This window comes from Curcuma longa, chromosome 1 (assembly GCF_044706935.1).
Source record: "Curcuma longa cultivar G26 ecotype Majalengka, Jawa Barat chromosome 1, ITB_CL_G26_1.1, whole genome shotgun sequence".
NCBI lineage: Eukaryota > Viridiplantae > Streptophyta > Magnoliopsida > Zingiberales > Zingiberaceae > Curcuma > Curcuma longa.
Window position 1 is genome coordinate 12,284,458 of NC_133861.1, and position 16,429 is coordinate 12,300,886.

At 35.6% G+C, this 16,429-nt stretch overlaps 3 protein-coding genes across 3 annotated transcripts; 2 read left to right on the top strand and 1 right to left on the bottom strand.

Moving 5' to 3' along the window:
• The first annotated feature begins 1,008 nt into the window (after window positions 1-1,008).
• Window positions 1,009-5,029, top strand: LOC141836428 (small ribosomal subunit protein eS1-like). The gene is made up of 7 exons (XM_074723918.1): window positions 1,009-1,059; window positions 1,149-1,196; window positions 1,321-1,426; window positions 3,987-4,124; window positions 4,195-4,380; window positions 4,477-4,677; window positions 4,822-5,029. The coding sequence occupies exons 1-7, from the start codon at window positions 1,049-1,051 to the stop codon at window positions 4,915-4,917; spliced, it is 786 nt and encodes a 261-aa protein (XP_074580019.1). The 5' UTR covers window positions 1,009-1,048; the 3' UTR covers window positions 4,918-5,029.
• A 1,698-nt stretch (window positions 5,030-6,727) lies between these two features.
• LOC141824344 (cholesterol 22-monohydroxylase CYP90B52-like) lies at window positions 6,728-8,959 on the bottom strand. The gene is made up of 8 exons (XM_074711612.1): window positions 8,742-8,959; window positions 8,316-8,640; window positions 8,078-8,230; window positions 7,684-7,935; window positions 7,514-7,606; window positions 7,354-7,432; window positions 7,156-7,262; window positions 6,728-6,946 (listed from the first exon to the last, which is right to left on the bottom strand). The coding sequence occupies exons 1-8, from the start codon at window positions 8,957-8,959 to the stop codon at window positions 6,728-6,730; spliced, it is 1,446 nt and encodes a 481-aa protein (XP_074567713.1).
• A 2,154-nt stretch (window positions 8,960-11,113) lies between these two features.
• On the top strand, window positions 11,114-16,069 carry LOC141837953 (eukaryotic translation initiation factor 3 subunit E-like). The gene is made up of 8 exons (XM_074725332.1): window positions 11,114-11,399; window positions 11,476-11,630; window positions 11,822-12,049; window positions 12,137-12,258; window positions 13,800-14,019; window positions 15,033-15,175; window positions 15,456-15,599; window positions 15,803-16,069. The coding sequence occupies exons 1-8, from the start codon at window positions 11,192-11,194 to the stop codon at window positions 15,903-15,905; spliced, it is 1,323 nt and encodes a 440-aa protein (XP_074581433.1). The 5' UTR covers window positions 11,114-11,191; the 3' UTR covers window positions 15,906-16,069.
• The last annotated feature ends 360 nt before the right edge of the window (window positions 16,070-16,429 follow it).

Genomic DNA, 16,429 nt, shown 5'->3' on the forward strand with positions numbered 1-16,429 from the left:
CCACAGCTGCAACTCCTGATGCGCCAAGTGCTCGAGATGGCGTGAGAGAGGCACTGACACCACCTTGCATGTCTCTATTCTGGAGATTTTTTTCCTTTTCATCCACTATTTGTGACCGCAGTTCCTTTAACTCCAATTCTTTCGCTCGTAAGGCGTTGTCTTCATCTTGAGCTTTTTGCTCAGACACTCTCAATTCATCCTGAAGGCGACGGATTTCTTCTTCGTACTCGGATGCCAACATTTTGGCAGTGGATAAGTTATCCTGCGCGATGAGGAGTTCTCCCTCGAGGCGGCTGGCCTGGCCAGCGACCGCCTTGAGATCTGACTCCGTACTGGCTATCTTCGCTCTGACATCTGATAGCTCGAAATGGTAACGTGAACACTCGCTCTCGAGATCACGAAGCGCCTTCTTGAGTTGCCGGATCTCTTCGACGAGGAGTTCAACGGGGGGCGTAACGAAACATTTGGACTCTTCGACGTGGAGATCAAGAAGCGCCTTCTTGAGTTGCAACGGATCTCTTCGACGAGGAGAGTTCCACTGAATATATTTATATATAATAAATCTTATAAGTAAAATAAAAAATAATTAGAAAATAACTAAAATAAATTAATTTTAAATGTAAATAGCAACTTGCGAAATATACAATTATATGCTGATGTTGATAATATTATATTATTTAAAAATTAATTATTATCTGAATCAAAATCTTATATAGATAATTAAGATCACGATCGATAATCTCCACGCCCCCTAATTTGTAAATAAAAAAACTTAGATGACAATGACTGAAAAAGGGAAATATTTTAATTTTTATTAGAAAGTGTAATGCGCCAGAAAGAGAAAAAAAATAGAAGCATGAACTTATTGAGCTAAACGGGCTTCCATAGATGGCTCCTATTATTCTTATTGGATCAAATGGCTTGCTCCAGTGTTCGACCCATTTGATCAACGACCCGTTCCATATATATTGTTATTAGGGTAACCGGCTCCGTCAATCGTCGCGCCGAAACAAACAAAGCCAGGAAAGCATCAGAGTGCTGCAGCGGCATGGCGGTCGGGTGAGGATTTCATCCTATTGTCCACCTTTCGAGCATTAGTTTTCCTTAGATTTCTCAGGTTGACACTTTTTTGGATATGTTTCTTGCAGTAAAAATAAGAGGATCTCCAAGGGGAAAAAGGGTGGCAAGAAGAAGACGTAATTTAACTTCGTCGCTATTCTTTCTTTTTCTTGTCGGTCTAGATTGTATCAATTCGTGCAAAAGTGTTTTTTTTTCCAATTTCTGTTCGATATGGACTATCTGGTCGATTGATTAATTCAGTGTAGATCCCTTCGCTAAGAAGGATTGGTATGACATCAAAGCTCCGTCAGTCTTCAGCGTCAGGAGCGTTGGGAAGACCCTTGTCTCTAGGACGCAGGGAACGAAGGTATGCCACTCTGAAACAACGATCCGTGTTTTTTTTTCAGTTAAATATTGTTCGATTACATGGTCTATATGTTAGCTTAGTTCGGTTATCACTTCGGTTTATATGTACTAGCTTGATTCGTTTTTGTTTTAGTAGCAATGGGGCAATCTTTTACTGACATGATGTTGCTTTGAGAAAGTTCTCTACAGAGTTGACTTCAATAAGAGTAAATTCTTAGTTGCATTTGTTAAATGGATAAACATTGACAATACCATGGAGTTGACATCTGAGCATATTACTACTAGCTGCATTATTATCTTCCATAAAGGAATGGTATTCGTCTAATAATTGTTTCAAAACATTTTGTTTTAGGACACTCATAAATTTTGTATGCGAAAACACTATCTTAGGACAAGAATAGCAATTGACCTGGCTTAGTAGATAGAAGGGATGAACATGGGTCAGGTCTATTCTTGACCACAATTTAACCCAATTCAAAATTTTCTGATCAAGGAAAATTGATCCGAAATTGCATTCAGTATGTTAGATTTGGTTGAAACTGAATTGGTTTAGATCGGATTAGGTCGGTTATTGATTTTCTAGTCACCATCAAAGCATTTGCTAATGTTAATACTAAAAGCTTGCTTAATGTCACAAAATTTTCATTTTAATATTAGAAGTAAAAAAACAATAATTAAAGAGAGAAACATTTACTTGATTCAAGGTATTTTATGAATATCCAAACATATAAAATATAAACATAATATTCATATAGGAAACCTGATCTCCAAGGATAAAACCATAAGTCTTTTTTTAATTTTATGATATTCTTTCACTACTATTAATGTCGTTACAGTTTATTAGTACATACAGATTTCATTGAGTAAATTCCTCCTCCTAATAAGTGATAGGGTAGGGATGAGTAATGGGTGATCTACTATGGATGCTGTAAACTTTATAATAAATTACATACTTATATAATTAAGCTTGGGCAAGGTTAGGCTAATCAGTACTTAGAATAGATAATTATATCTGACCCTAGATCAAATTAAATTATTATTATTTTTCTTGTTAACTGAATCCAAACCAAAATAGTCAAAGTTTTTTTGGGTGGTTTTTTGTTCAAGGAGGATTGGACATAGGTTGGATATGGTTTTTCATCCAGTCCTGGTAGAGTGCCACCCTGATGTTGAACCCCTCCTTGCCATAATTAATACCTGCAGTCGTGGATCAGGATAATAAAAAGAATTATGTGCCCTATTCTAGCCCATCCTTGTTTGTCTTGTTCATTCCATACTCTCCATTGGGCAGGATGGAGAAGACAATATGTGCCTCCCTATATGGATCTAGAGATAGTGGAAGGATGATGGCCACCCTAGAGCACTGTTGGCCGGCCTTAAATATAAATCTTTAGAGGCTGAAGTAGGATTTGATGATCAATGAGATTCTGGATGGAATCCAGTACAAACACAGTGCTTTGTATGCCCCACAGTTAGTTTTTGAGTTACTTTATCACCATTTCACTTTCTTAATTGACACTTTCATCGTTTAAGCTTTCAAATTTTTTTTCTTTCAATTTCTAAGTGGTTAGTTTTGTTTATCCAGTTACTTGACAGCTTGACTTGGTTCTTCTAGAATTATTTCCACTTATATTTTGACCTTTTGTTCTTATTTTACATTTCTTTCAAAAACTTTTGCTTGTGACTTTCACCTCTCACACAAACTTATTGCTTATTTGATAGGAAATATTTCCGGGTAGTTTTATCAGTGAATTTGTGTTCTAGATGTCATTTAGAAATGGTATAAGTCTATTCAAAAATATATGGGAAAGAAAAAATAGTGTCTTGTTCTAGGTAAAACAGATGCTTGCATATGCATTTTATGGGTAGTAGCTGAATCCAGAATCTCATATCTATAACTATTTTGCATTATTGAGGTTTATGTTGTATGAGGATATAGACATTGCTAGAACTGTCAGTTGCTTGCTCCATTCATAAATTAAACTAATCCTTAGTATTGGGTCGGTCATGTATATATTCGAAGTGTTTAATGACTGACCCAGTTAGTTTTTTTCTTATAAAGAATATAAATATGTAAATTGATGTTTTTTCTAACAGCTCAAGTTTTTAGGATAGATTATAGCTTATTAATCAATCAACTTACTTTAATATACTACCAAAGCGGGAGGATTAGGACTCAAATCATGCTCGTGTTTTAAAAAAGGGGTTATTTTCTAAATCTTGCACCTAAGTTGTAGGTTGTGACAAGAATATCATAAACTCTTTAAAATTTACAATATAAGCACCGACTTTTAAATTAATAACAAATCTAACCTATGTTATATATCTGCACTTATATATTTATCAGAGTGGGAGGAGTAGTTGTGCCATTCAGCAATTTGTTGATTTATTTATTTAATCTCCATTTAGCTTCTTAATTCTGAGGTAAAGATAAATTGTTGTCTTCAAACTCCTACTCTATGCTTTTATAGTTGTCCTTTAGATACATCTGCAACTGAGAAAATATTTTTCCCCTGCTTGTTTATTGCTTTATCATAATTTATTTGTATCCTTGTTTTCAGATTGCCTCTGAGGGACTCAAGCACAGAGTTTTTGAGGTTTCTTTAGCTGACCTTCAGAACGATGAGGATCAGGCCTACAGGAAGATCCGACTTCGTGCCGAGGATGTACAAGGAAAGAATGTCCTGACTAATTTCTGGGTATGTTTCTGACAGCTGTGTTAAAGATTCATGCTCTCCTGGCATTTAACCGGGTATCCTTTTCCCCCAGGGAATGGATTTCACAACCGACAAGCTTAGATCGTTGGTGCGGAAGTGGCAAACTCTCATAGAAGCGCATGTTGATGTTAAGACCACTGATAATTACACTCTGCGCTTGTTTTGTATTGCCTTCACTAAGAGACGTCCAAATCAAGTGAAGCGTACTTGTTATGCCCAATCTAGTCAGATTCGACAGGTATGTTAATTTTTTCTATTCAATACAATGTTTTCATCTGAACACAAAAATCATTATCTGATGGATGATAATCATGTCACTTCAAACTTGCTTCAGATCCGTCGCAAGATGACAGAAATCATGATTAATCAAGCCTCATCATGCGATTTGAAGGATTTAGTGCAGAAATTTATTCCCGAGGTCATTGGTAAGGAGATTGAGAAAGCAACAACCAGCATTTTTCCTTTGCAAAATGTCTTCATTCGCAAAGTTAAAATCCTGAAGGCCCCTAAGTTTGATCTCGGAAAACTTATGGAGGTACTCCCATCCGTTTTCCTTATAGAATAATTAGATTTTTTAGTCAACCATTTAAATTTGTCATCGACATCAAAGTCAACGGCCAAAATATGCGTTGAACTGTTTAAGAACTCAGTTAATTCACAGAGCTCCTGGGTGTTGTAGGTTCATGGTGATTACAAGGAAGATGTGGGTGTCAAACTGGATAGACCTGCCGAAGATGTCCAGATGGAAGGTGAAGCGGAAGCTGTTGCAGCCTAAACTGTCGTTGGTTAGGTAGCTTGTTTCAAACAACTTATTTTGTTGAGGATTTGTGCCAGCATTTGGTGTTCGATTTGATGAACTTGAAGCTTTGACATGCCTTATTTTTGTTGATTCGATCTTTTTGTTTGACTTCAATGAGGGCTTGACTTGTCTAATAAGTTTACTTGGTGGATGACTGTTGGCGCTGAGCTTTGGTATGATATCTATCATGCGGTGTGCATTGCAATGGAAAAACTGGAAGAAAAAAAATGACCAGAATGCGTTGATATCACCATTTTTGATTTTTGCTTAATGTCAACGAATATTGTCGCTAGCTTAAGCCGGGCAGAGTCGTTTATTGAGAAGAAATTAGGGATTTTAGATTTATAAATTTAATAAACAATTTTTGTGCTTTTTTCCTAAAAGAACCAGTGATCTTAATGCTGTTCATGTGTTTTTTTTTTTAGTTGCCTCCATCTCCTTCATCTAATTAGCAAGTTTTTTGATATTTATGCTTCTCCAAGTGCCACATCATTTCCATATCAAAAAGTAAAAACTCTTATTTTAAATAATACTCATTATAAATGCTTGTAAAAGGATATACTGTAAGGTATCTGATAGGGTGAGAAAAGGGAATTTTACGTGGTAGAATCAACTTGAAGATTAGGTGAAGGTCAAAAGTCAAGATTCGTTGGAAGATAAAGAGTCAATCTTAATCTCATTAGTTTAGTTTGAAAAACTTGGACTCTTCTATTCATCGATGGGGCCACTATCGATTCAAAAGGACACCATCTCTTTGATTCTTTTATCGATTCGGCCACTTCGATTTTAGTAGATACATCTTCCTTGACTTATTTATCGACTCGATCATTTCAATTCCAAAGGACACAGTTTCCTCGATTCCTTCATTAACTTGATCACTCCGATTCTAAAGGATACAGTCTTCTTGACTCCTACATCGATTCAACTATCTCAATTTCATAGAATACGACCTCCTCGACTTCTTCATTGACTGGGTCACTTCTATTTTAGAGAATACAACTTCCTCGATTCCTTCATTGACTTGATTATCTAAATTTCAAAAGACACAACCTCCTCGATTCTTTCATTAGTTTAGTCACTCTAATTCCAAAATATGTATACTTCATGATTGCTTCACAACATAATCATTCTACAAGGGCATATTGACGGTTACTGTGAATATTCCTAAGCATAACCTCACAAGCGAGTATAGGAATAATCATAGGAATGTTAGACTTGGCCCCCTAAATGCTCTTCTACATATATGTAGTATGCAATAAATAAAGGAGTAGATAACGACTGTTGAATTTGATCTTCCAAGAATGTAGATATGGAATTATTTTTTTAGACGATTATATAAATCATGGATAAAACACTCAAAAAGAAGAAGATTGAGTTTTCTTTCTTTTTTTTCTCCATTACTCTTGCTATTTTTATTTTTCATAAACTTTTATTTTAATTTGAGTGTTGGATATGTATCTTTGACATCTTTCATCTTTCCAAGACATTCAACATTCATCATCTCCACTATCTTATCTTGATATCTTGCTGATCCACCAGATTGTGACCTCAATCAAGAACATTATCCATTTGACAAGTTTTTGTAAAAGAAAGTTCATACGAAGATTCATTAAAATTGAGACACCCTTTTTATTTTGCCCTTTAAAATTTAAAGGTGCATTCACCAACAATGATGAACACAAGATTTACAATTACATACGTTAGGAGGGTGACTTCATCAAAGTTAAATATAATTATGATTCATGAGATAAGTTTTAAATTATTTTATCTGATAATTTATATTTGATCAGATGGGGTAGACTATTATGGGGAGTCCTTTCGGGAACTCAATGAAGGGGAATGCAAACGGCTGATCCGGCTCAGCCAACTCCCATCTGTAGCTCAGCACGAGGTGGTGCAGGAAGACCGCCAGCTCGAGCTTCGCGAGCTCCGAGCCAGCACACAGACGCGGCCCGCCGCCATAAGGCATGAAGTTGTTCGTCGTCGTCGACGTCACGCTGTTTTTCTGCACGCAAAACGTTCGACATTTTGTTTGTTAGGTTGACAAGAGCAAAACCTAAAAAACATGCATTTTGTTTAACAAGTATATATGTTTCTCTAAATAATAATGCTGCAGGAATACATCCCAATCATTACGTGAAATGTACTATCATTATTGATTACGCAAATTTTGTGAGTACCATAAATTTAATTAATAAATTAATTAGGACGCACCTGCCACCTCCAGGGGTTGAACTGGTGAGGATCATCATACACAGAAGAATCCAAGTGAACTGAAGCAAAAACAGGTAGAATTTTCCATCCACGCGGAATCTTGTACCCTTAATTTGCGATTTTGAGAACGTAAATATATATACTTATCAGCTAAATTGACGTCGAGAGAAAAATCTATACTGGGTCGATCGGTTATACCTTTATATTCTACATCTTGAAGAACTTTTCTATGCACGAACCTTACGACGTTGCTAAGTCGCAGGGTCTCGTTTATAACCTTCATTCATTAAGTAGATTAACTTAAAGAGAATATATATATACTAATTTACAAAGTCCAGAAACTGATGAAAGCGCTTACACATTGAGTGAATTCCATCTCTTTATAGTCTTCCCAAGTTAAACTCGACTCTTCTCTTTGTAGCTTCTTACGTTCTATTTCCCTGTGCTCCTCCTAGTAATATATATAAAATTACAGTCATTTATATATATTATATATTGTTTGATGAGTACTCATATATATATAATTACCTGGAGTTGTCGAACAGCTTTCGGGCAACTCTCCAAGAAGAATATAGCTGAAGTCAAGGCTACCGACGAGGTTTCATGGCCTGCAAATAGTAGGTCGAGCAGAAGGTCGAGGATCTGCTCTTTGGACAAATTTGAGTGCTTTAGACACCAACTAAGGAGATCTTCCACCTCCTCGTCTCTCTCTTGCTCTCTCATCTCTTGCATTCTTTCTTCCATTTTTTCTTCAATCGCACTGAGAATGTTTGATCGCGACTGCAAATCAAGCAGAGGTAGTAGTATTTTTTTTTTATCAAGGAAAGCAAATTAGTCAAAATGATAACAATTAATGGCACAGTATGCACGGCCGAAATGCCAATGAAAGTGACAATTGACTAGTTAGCTTCGGAATGCGTACCTTCAAGGCCTTCCAGTACGGAGTCCCAGGAAATTTTAGAGGTGCAGATATCGCTCCTTTCATGAAGGTTGCGTACTCCAGTCTCAGTTTATTTGTCTTTGCTTCGAACGGGCCCATGCTCAAGATACTTTTTGCCATCATATTGAAGGTAAACTGAAGAAATTAAAACGCGAATCAAATTAATGAACACCGATGAGTTCATGTTAGAAAACAAAACAGATCGGAGAGATATAATTACCTTTTTAGCTTCTTGTAGTGCCGAGAAAGGGGAGCCGTGAATCCAGGAGCGAAGCACGAGAAGGGACTGGCGCTCGACCTCCGGCAAGAGGTGGGATCGGAGACTGACGTTGTTCATGAAATTGAACGAGATCATTCGCATTTTGAGGTGCATGTCACCGACTAGCACCATCATCGACCATTTCCCCAAGATCTGGGCGACGCTGCTCGGGTAGCTGACCTCGAACAGCTTCCCTTCGTTCTGCAGTATGAACCTGTTCAGCCCTGCGTCCGCCGACACGACCGTCGGCTCTCCGAAGAGATTCGACCGGTAGATCTTCCCGTACCTGGCAGCGCATGCAATGCATGCATCGATCATCGTCAGCTGCATGCATTAATCGCTTTCCGATTCGATCAGCGCTTAAGATCAGTAATAATTAATATATACCTCGATATATGTTGCTCCATGAACTGGCCGACTGAAGTGGAGGGATGAGGCTTGAGGTATCCGAAGGTTTCGCCGACGAAAGGCCAACCTTGGCGGCCCGGTGGGAGGTTTGACGGCTTTCTCTTCCATTTTTTGACGAGTTCAACACACAGAAACACAGCTAGAGTAGCTAGGAGGACGAGGAGGAACTCTACTGAAAAGTTAAGCACGGTAATCATGGCTTGTTTCTCCCTGAATCTTATCTTTGACGTATAAATTGAAAGGAAGCTATATATCGATCGTTGGCGTGGGGAGAGAGAGGAGTCAAGGATCCATTTTATATAGAGAGCAAAATCATAACCGTGCTCCTTATTGGAATTAGCTGCGGAAAGTAACTTTGGCCTGTAATTTTCAAAATAAGGAAGATACAGCTAGAATTTCCTTATTGGAATTACTCGGGATTTATTTTGTGGAAAGAAAGTAACCGTATTCCTATTCAAATTTTCGGCCTGTAATTTTCTTATTGAAAATAACGAAGATAATATTAATTCCGAAATGTAAATCAACCATTAGAAACTTGTCATTATTTATTATTTGACTAATTTATCAATCATTATTTATTATACTTTTTTTATTAAAAAAAGATAATCTTTTTGTTTTGTTTTAATAAGAAGAGTGTATTCGGCACTTTTTTATGTAAACGCTCTTTGTAGAGGGAATGGACATGGTCAATATATGTGAATCTTGGTTTGTCCACGTCAAAACGGAACTACGGCCAATTTGATCTAACTCAAGATGAGCTCGAGTCAAGTTGGACTGATCCTCTCGAGTTCATTTCCAAGAAGAGTACTCGGTTCAAGTCAGTCTACTTTGTGATGAGCTTGGATCAGGTTGGATTGTGCTTGCCAAGCAAATTTGATAAGATGGTTGAGTTCCCATAAGTTACCAAATGGAAGAGTGGTCGGATATGAAAAAAACAACGGTTACTTGGGGCACATACTAATAGTGTAATTAAAGAACGGGACATGCCAATTACTTAAGAATGTCTGTTAGGGATTTAGTGCGCCTCCTCCCTCTCTATATAAAGATACATCACAACAAATGTCACAAATTTGTCACAACAAATCTGGACCGTTAGATTTTAAAATAAAAGATTAAATCCAAACCATCACAATCACCCATTCAATCTACGGCCTGGATTTAATCTTAACTTTAAAATCGAATTTATTACTTTATTTATAAAGATAATAGTATCAATGCAGAAGGTATGCAAATCTTGAAGTTTCATCATTTTTACTTTTATATCTCCTCTTTAATTCTTTTCCTTCAATGTTTGACTTAGCATAGGAGGAATTGAGCAAATGTGTACTTTGATCTCCTTTTAATTTGCTTATGAGTCTTTTCAATCATTGCTCCTGAAGTCAACTCAATAGAAGTCGATCCCAAAGCATACGACCCACTAGAGCCCGACCTAGCAGAAGTCCATTCAGCAGGAGATGACCAACTAAAGTTCAATCCGATTGAAGTTGACTCAGTAAAAACATATTCAACAGAAGTCAACCAGACAATATATGACCAGTTAAAGTCCAACCTGATAGAGGCCGAGTCCATAGGAGACGATTAGTTAGAGTTCAACCTAGTAAGAGACGACTCGATAGAGTCAACCCATCTCTTGATTTCGAATTGGATCAGTGACATATCTTGTGAATATAAGAGTGAGTTTTTTCATTGGTAGTATTTTATCTTACGTAATTTTAAATATGAATTATAAAAATTCTCATGAATTTTTAACAACACTCGCCTTGGTTTGCTAATTAATCTGGTCTAAATATGTTGTTAACCAAGTTATTTAAATAAATTCAAGCAAAATTGTTTACTAATGAAGCCATAGTGTCACACATTAATATTTTAATAAATATATTTTAACACGAACTATAAGTATTAACATTTAAATATAAAAAAATATGAGAGATTGTTAATAATTAAAACCATATGAGAATAAATATTACAATAGATAGAGCGATTGGGTATTTTTGAATAGGAAGTCATATCTCGAAAATTTTCATTACTACTGGTCTGATTTAGTGATTTACGTTAAAAGTTATGAAGGCTATCCTGACGATTCCAGAATTATGAAGGATGTTTTTTTAAAAAAAATCATTTTTTAAAATACATACTATTAACTATTTTTTGTTTTTTTTTGCTTTAATAAATACACGTACTAATTGACAATATTACGACAACTGAAATACGTTCATACTTTTTATTTTATTTTATTACATAAAAAAAATATACCAATTTTTAATTTTTAATATCTTATATTAAAAGTATTTAATGTAATTTCCGCATCGAGTCTGTTACCGTCTTGCTAAAATTAATAGAGAGATGTTTTTCATCTATCCGCGCAAACCCTAACCCGTATCTTCTATCCGCGGCTTTCATATCTCCAATCTGCAGAAAAGACCCAGCGCATGGCAGATTACGATCTAACTTCTCGTATCGCGCCTCACCTCGACCGTCACCTTGTCTTCCCGCTCCTCGAGTTTTTGCAAGAGCGAGAGTTGTACGCGAACGATGAGATTCTCAAGGCCAAGATCCAGCTTCTCTCCCACACCAACATGGTCGACTACGCCATGGACATTCATAAGGCCCTTTACCATACAGAAGATGTGCCCCAAGGTCCTCTTTGCTTCCTTTGTTTATTCTCCTTTCGTTTTTTAGTTTATGTTGTGTGACATTTTGGGGGATTTTGCAGCAATGGTGGATAGGAGGGTGGAGGTTGTCGCTAGGCTGAAATCCCTCGAAGAGTCCGCAGCGCCGCTCATCTCTTTCCTTCAAGATGCGAACTTGGTCCAGGAATTAAGGCCTGACAGACAGTACAACATCCAAATGCTCCATGACCGTTTTCAGGTTTGACATTTCGAATTCATTCATTCAAAGTGGGATGATTTTCATCTAAACGGCGTAATATCTGATTGTTGTAAATAAAGTTAGTAGTCTTGATAGGCTACTGCTATAATTTGTCAAATTTCAGACAATGAATGGCAAAAACAGGTTTTATTAGTAGATGACAAATGCTTTTCTCGTTTCCCATTGAGTAGATTGGCGCTGATCAGATTGAGGCTCTCTATCAGTATGCAAAGTTCCAATTTGAGTGTGGTAACTATTCCGGCGCTGCAGATTATTTATATCAATATCGTGCCCTGTGCACTAATAGCGAGAGAAGTTTGAGTGCGCTGTGGGGAAAACTTGCTGCAGAGATTTTAATGCAAAATTGGGATATTGCTCTTGAGGAGCTCAATCGTCTCAAAGAGATAATTGATTCAAAGGTACTATTTCTTATTTAATACATAGAGTTTCGTCCTGGAAGTGTTATGTTGCTCATTGCAATCCTTCCTGTTTTGTTTTCATTGCAGAGCTTTTCTTCTCCTTTAAATCATCTGCAGAACAGGATCTGGTTGATGCATTGGAGTCTTTTCATCTTCTTTAACCATGAAAATGGAAGAAATAGTATCATTGATTTATTCTTCCAGGACAGGTGTGCCTTTGTCCTGCTAAACTTTCTTTTCTCATTTTTGATTAATAGGTTTTCAGCCATTTTAACTGACCAATTATTTTCATGAAAGATGATGGGCCCTTTCATATACATTTTACCATTGCCCCCACCACTGTATCAATCTTGTTACACGCTTGTGTGTGGTTTTATTATATTAGTCTTTTTTACTTATTGACTGAATTTCAGTAACCTTCTTTATATTCGCTACATTTTGGTTCTTGTACTTTCACTTCCACATTGTACCACTTTTCACATTTCAGAAACCAGTGCAGATCAGCTTAGAAGCTCCTGGCTGATTATATAAAGCTTATTTGATGACTATGGGTTTAGTTAGTGAACTTTCTGCAACTGTCGCCTAGTGGGCTTTTCTTTAACTATTGTTCTGATTACTTGCATTGAATCTTAAATCAGTTTAGATGGTAAGGACATGTTCAAGCGATCTTTTGAATAGCTTGTCGCAATTTCCTTTTGTATAACCTATTTTTTACTTCACAAGACTTGTGAAACAAACTTTAGAAGTGCTACATAGGCGAGAAAGTGTGGTATATTCTGATGTATTTTTTAGATAAGATCTCTGAAACAATCTTTCACAATGGTACAAAATTCAGAAAATGAATATTTGTAGAGTTTGAGTATTTGGCTTTGACATAATAGATATTTAGAAAGCTTATTCACAGGATTAGCTTTGTAATTAGCAATTGAAAATTGAACAGTTGATCGAACTGGTAAGTCTATCATTGGCTTGACTAGTTGAATTGGTTAATTGGGAAAATAACACTAGATATTATTTTTGTTATAAAATATAATAATAAATCTAGTCAAATGGTCGACTCAAAATAATGACAGCAACTTTTATAGGTATTGTAAAACCTACTTCGTACAGGTATATATATATATGTATATGAAATATTTTAATTAATGGTTCATTATTCAAATTTTATGAAATTTATTTATTAGTAAGCATAATGGGAAAAAACAAAAAAACTCAACATAAAAAGGATTATTTATAAAATTTATATATAATAGTAAATGGAAAACATCAAAAAATTGAAAATAGCATGCAAACTAGATAATAGAAGCTGTTGAACTGGGCATCCTCTAAATGAAAGTAGAGGACTAACCAGTAGGTTGGAAACACAATTTGACAATTGTACTGGTTATAGGTAATATAACTAATTTTTACTGTTTCTACTGGTTTATGTAGCATCTGTTTTTTCTCTCCAACAAGACTAGATTTATTTCTGGTTCCTGGTTTAGTTGGCTGAACCAGCCAATCTGGTCCTGTTTTAAAAACACTGTTGGTAACTCTAAATAGATAGATCATTTTGGTGGAAACCCTTCCAGGGATTTGGCTAACAATGACCATTTAGTTACAAAAGCCAGGACTTACTGAATTGCTCAATATCAGAATGGAGAAATTGCAACATGTAGTTAAAACCACAATCTTGTAAGAATATTAGATAGATAATCTCCATTTCTGAGCAATGAGTTGTCTCCTGAATATATTTTTTCAATCTTGTCAGGTACTTGAATGCTATTCAAACAAATGCACATCACCTTCTCCGTTATGTTGCCACTGCTGTCATTGTCAACAAAAGAAGGAGAAATATGCTGAAGGAGTTGGTCAAAGTTATTCAACAAGAGCAACACTGCTACAAGGATCCTATAACAGAACTCATAGAATCTTTATATGTTAATTATGACTTTGATGGAGCTCAGAAGAAACTCAAGGAGTGTGAGCAAGTAAGTTCCCATTATGTAATGCATTTTCTTTGGCCTTACTAATTCTATGTAGAATATTTAGTTTAGTCTCTTTTCTGTCTTTTAGTAATTTGGAAGTTACTTTGGGAAAGTTGCTTTTAAAATGTGTGTCTTGACCTGCATTGGAAAAATAGTTATTTATAAGATGATGCATTGGTGTAATGTGATTTGAGTATGTACTTACTGAAGACCATATTTGTGTAAGGTGTTTGAAGACCTAACAACAGGGAAGACAGTTTCAAATGAACACTTATGGGTTGCTTACTTGGAGGGAAATAAATGTAAATAGATGAGTTTGCCAATTTTTTCTATAGGAAGAGAGCAAGAAATAATTTGTTCTTAAATCTTTTGAAACTAGAGTGAAAAGAAAATTGCTTCTTCGTTTGCAGTTTTGTTCAAGTAAGTAAAACCCAGGTGGAACTGGATTAAGAAATTAAATCCTTTTTTCTTTCCTTTTCTTACATGCAAATTACTTTCTCTCCTATTTCCTTCCCTTTCTTCAAGTAGGCAAAACATTATTTAGATAATTTACCGATCCAAATAGTTTGTATTTAGGATGAATTTATCTGCTGGAAGAGACCTTTATGTATGGAGATGTGCTTTTCTTTACTGTATCTATCATAATTGGTGAGGAAGATATGTATCTAAGACAATCCTGATATGGAAGTTAATTATGAATAAAGAATCCATGGTGCCATCTAAATTCTTTGCAGGTGGTCAATCTCTTGTTTGAAGTGATAAGCAACTAAATTTTACCGCTTCAACATGAAATTTTGTTATCATTCATTAGGTTCATTGGCATGTATTATTTAAAACTTAGAAACTCCTACTCATTCATTTTGCCACTAGGTTTTTCACTTCAGAGATTGTATGAAACTTCTGTGTCTTCGTACTTTTTTGGAAAATTTTATTTGGTTCTACTTCCATGTTTGATCAAATTACCATGCTTTCATTTGAAAATGATAGATAAATATTTTTGTTGATCTGTTACTTAGGTAATTTTGAATGACCCCTTCCTTGGCAAACGTGTTGAAGATTCCAACTTCACTAGTGTTCCTTTAAGGGATGAATTCCTGGAAAATGCCCGTCTCTTTATTTTTGAGACCTACTGCCGCATCCATCGGTGTATTGATATCAGGTAGGCCCTACACATACCAAGATTTTGTAACATGTTTAGCATTAGCAAATAACCTTTTCTGTCAGATACAGATAATATTGTGAGGAATGTTATTCTGCTGCTCATACTATTATATTATTATGTTGGCTGAGCAACTTGCAGGTTTTTTTTTTAATATATTCTTCACTTTTCATTATATTTTTCATTCATTTGTTTTATCTTCTGGAATGTTTTTTTACCTAATATGACTATTCTATTAAAGTGGATTGTTGATAATTGCTAAATTGATGATGTGCAACAGTGTGCTTGCTGAAAAGTTGAACTTGAACATGACCCATGATGAAGCGCTGGTTTGGATAACAAATCTCATTCGCAACTCGAAGCTTGACGCTAAGATAGATGCTGTTTCGGGGACTGTAACCATGCCAGTTGTTCATCAAAATGTGTAAGTATACATTCTGGATGCAGAATATTTCTTGTTTTCCATAGCTATTTCTGGATTTTCTATGTTGTATTGATAGTTTCTCTAGGAATGGTATTTAGTCCCATACTCCAATGTGTTTGTGTTGGTCTATAATCTTCTTTTCTGGAGTCAGCATTTAGTACGTGCTTTGAACTTTACATGTTCATGCTTTCTTGTTTTCCCAGGCATGAACAGATAATAGAAGCCATGAAGAATCTCAATATGCGGACGTACTTATTGGCCAAGAACATCGTCGAACCTGCACAAGCTGCTCAAGCTTCTCGTTAACTGAAGCAATTGATTTAGTCACTTATGGAATCTTTGATTATTGTGAAGTCTTTTGTTGTTATACTATTGTTTTTTTAAAATCTGATTTAGGTATTTTTGTTGTAAACCTTTTTTCATATGCGGGGATATCTGGAATTGCTAAATTTGTTTTCACATTTCTTCAACTTCTGTGCCTTGGTGGAATGCTAGCTTGCCTCCTCGAAGAAAAATCTGGATAACTATCAATTAATCTTACTCGTATCTATACACCAAAATAATGAAGATAACACTATGCAATGACTCCAAATTTTGTTTATGAAAATTAACAGAGTTAATTTGTCAGTGTCTTATTCATTTATAATCTTAATGCGATATAACCTTTTCATAATTTTATTTTATACATTTGCATCTAATTTTTTTTCTAATTTTACATCAAATAAATAAAAAAATATCTTAATTTCCTTACAATTTATCCTTTTTAGTGTGATCCATCCTTTAGGACGTAAGACTTAGAAAATCATTTCATTTTGTTCCCCTTGGCCTGG

Coding starts and splice junctions, on each gene's coding strand:
- LOC141836428 (XM_074723918.1), top strand. Junction 1,197..1,320: donor AAGGGTGGCAAGAAGAAGAC/GTAATTTAACTT, acceptor TGATTAATTCAG/TGTAGATCCCTTCGCTAAGA. Junction 1,427..3,986: donor CTAGGACGCAGGGAACGAAG/GTATGCCACTCT, acceptor CCTTGTTTTCAG/ATTGCCTCTGAGGGACTCAA.
- LOC141824344 (XM_074711612.1), bottom strand. CDS start 8,959: ATGATTACCGTGCTTAACTTTTCAGTAGAGTTCCTCCTCGTCCTCCTA. Junction 7,433..7,513: donor AGATGGAATTCACTCAATGT/GTAAGCGCTTTC, acceptor TAATGAATGAAG/GTTATAAACGAGACCCTGCG. Junction 7,263..7,353: donor TCAAGATGTAGAATATAAAG/GTATAACCGATC, acceptor TCGCAAATTAAG/GGTACAAGATTCCGCGTGGA.
- LOC141837953 (XM_074725332.1), top strand. CDS start 11,192: ATGGCAGATTACGATCTAACTTCTCGTATCGCGCCTCACCTCGACCGT. Junction 14,020..15,032: donor AACTCAAGGAGTGTGAGCAA/GTAAGTTCCCAT, acceptor TCTGTTACTTAG/GTAATTTTGAATGACCCCTT. Junction 15,600..15,802: donor CCAGTTGTTCATCAAAATGT/GTAAGTATACAT, acceptor TTGTTTTCCCAG/GCATGAACAGATAATAGAAG.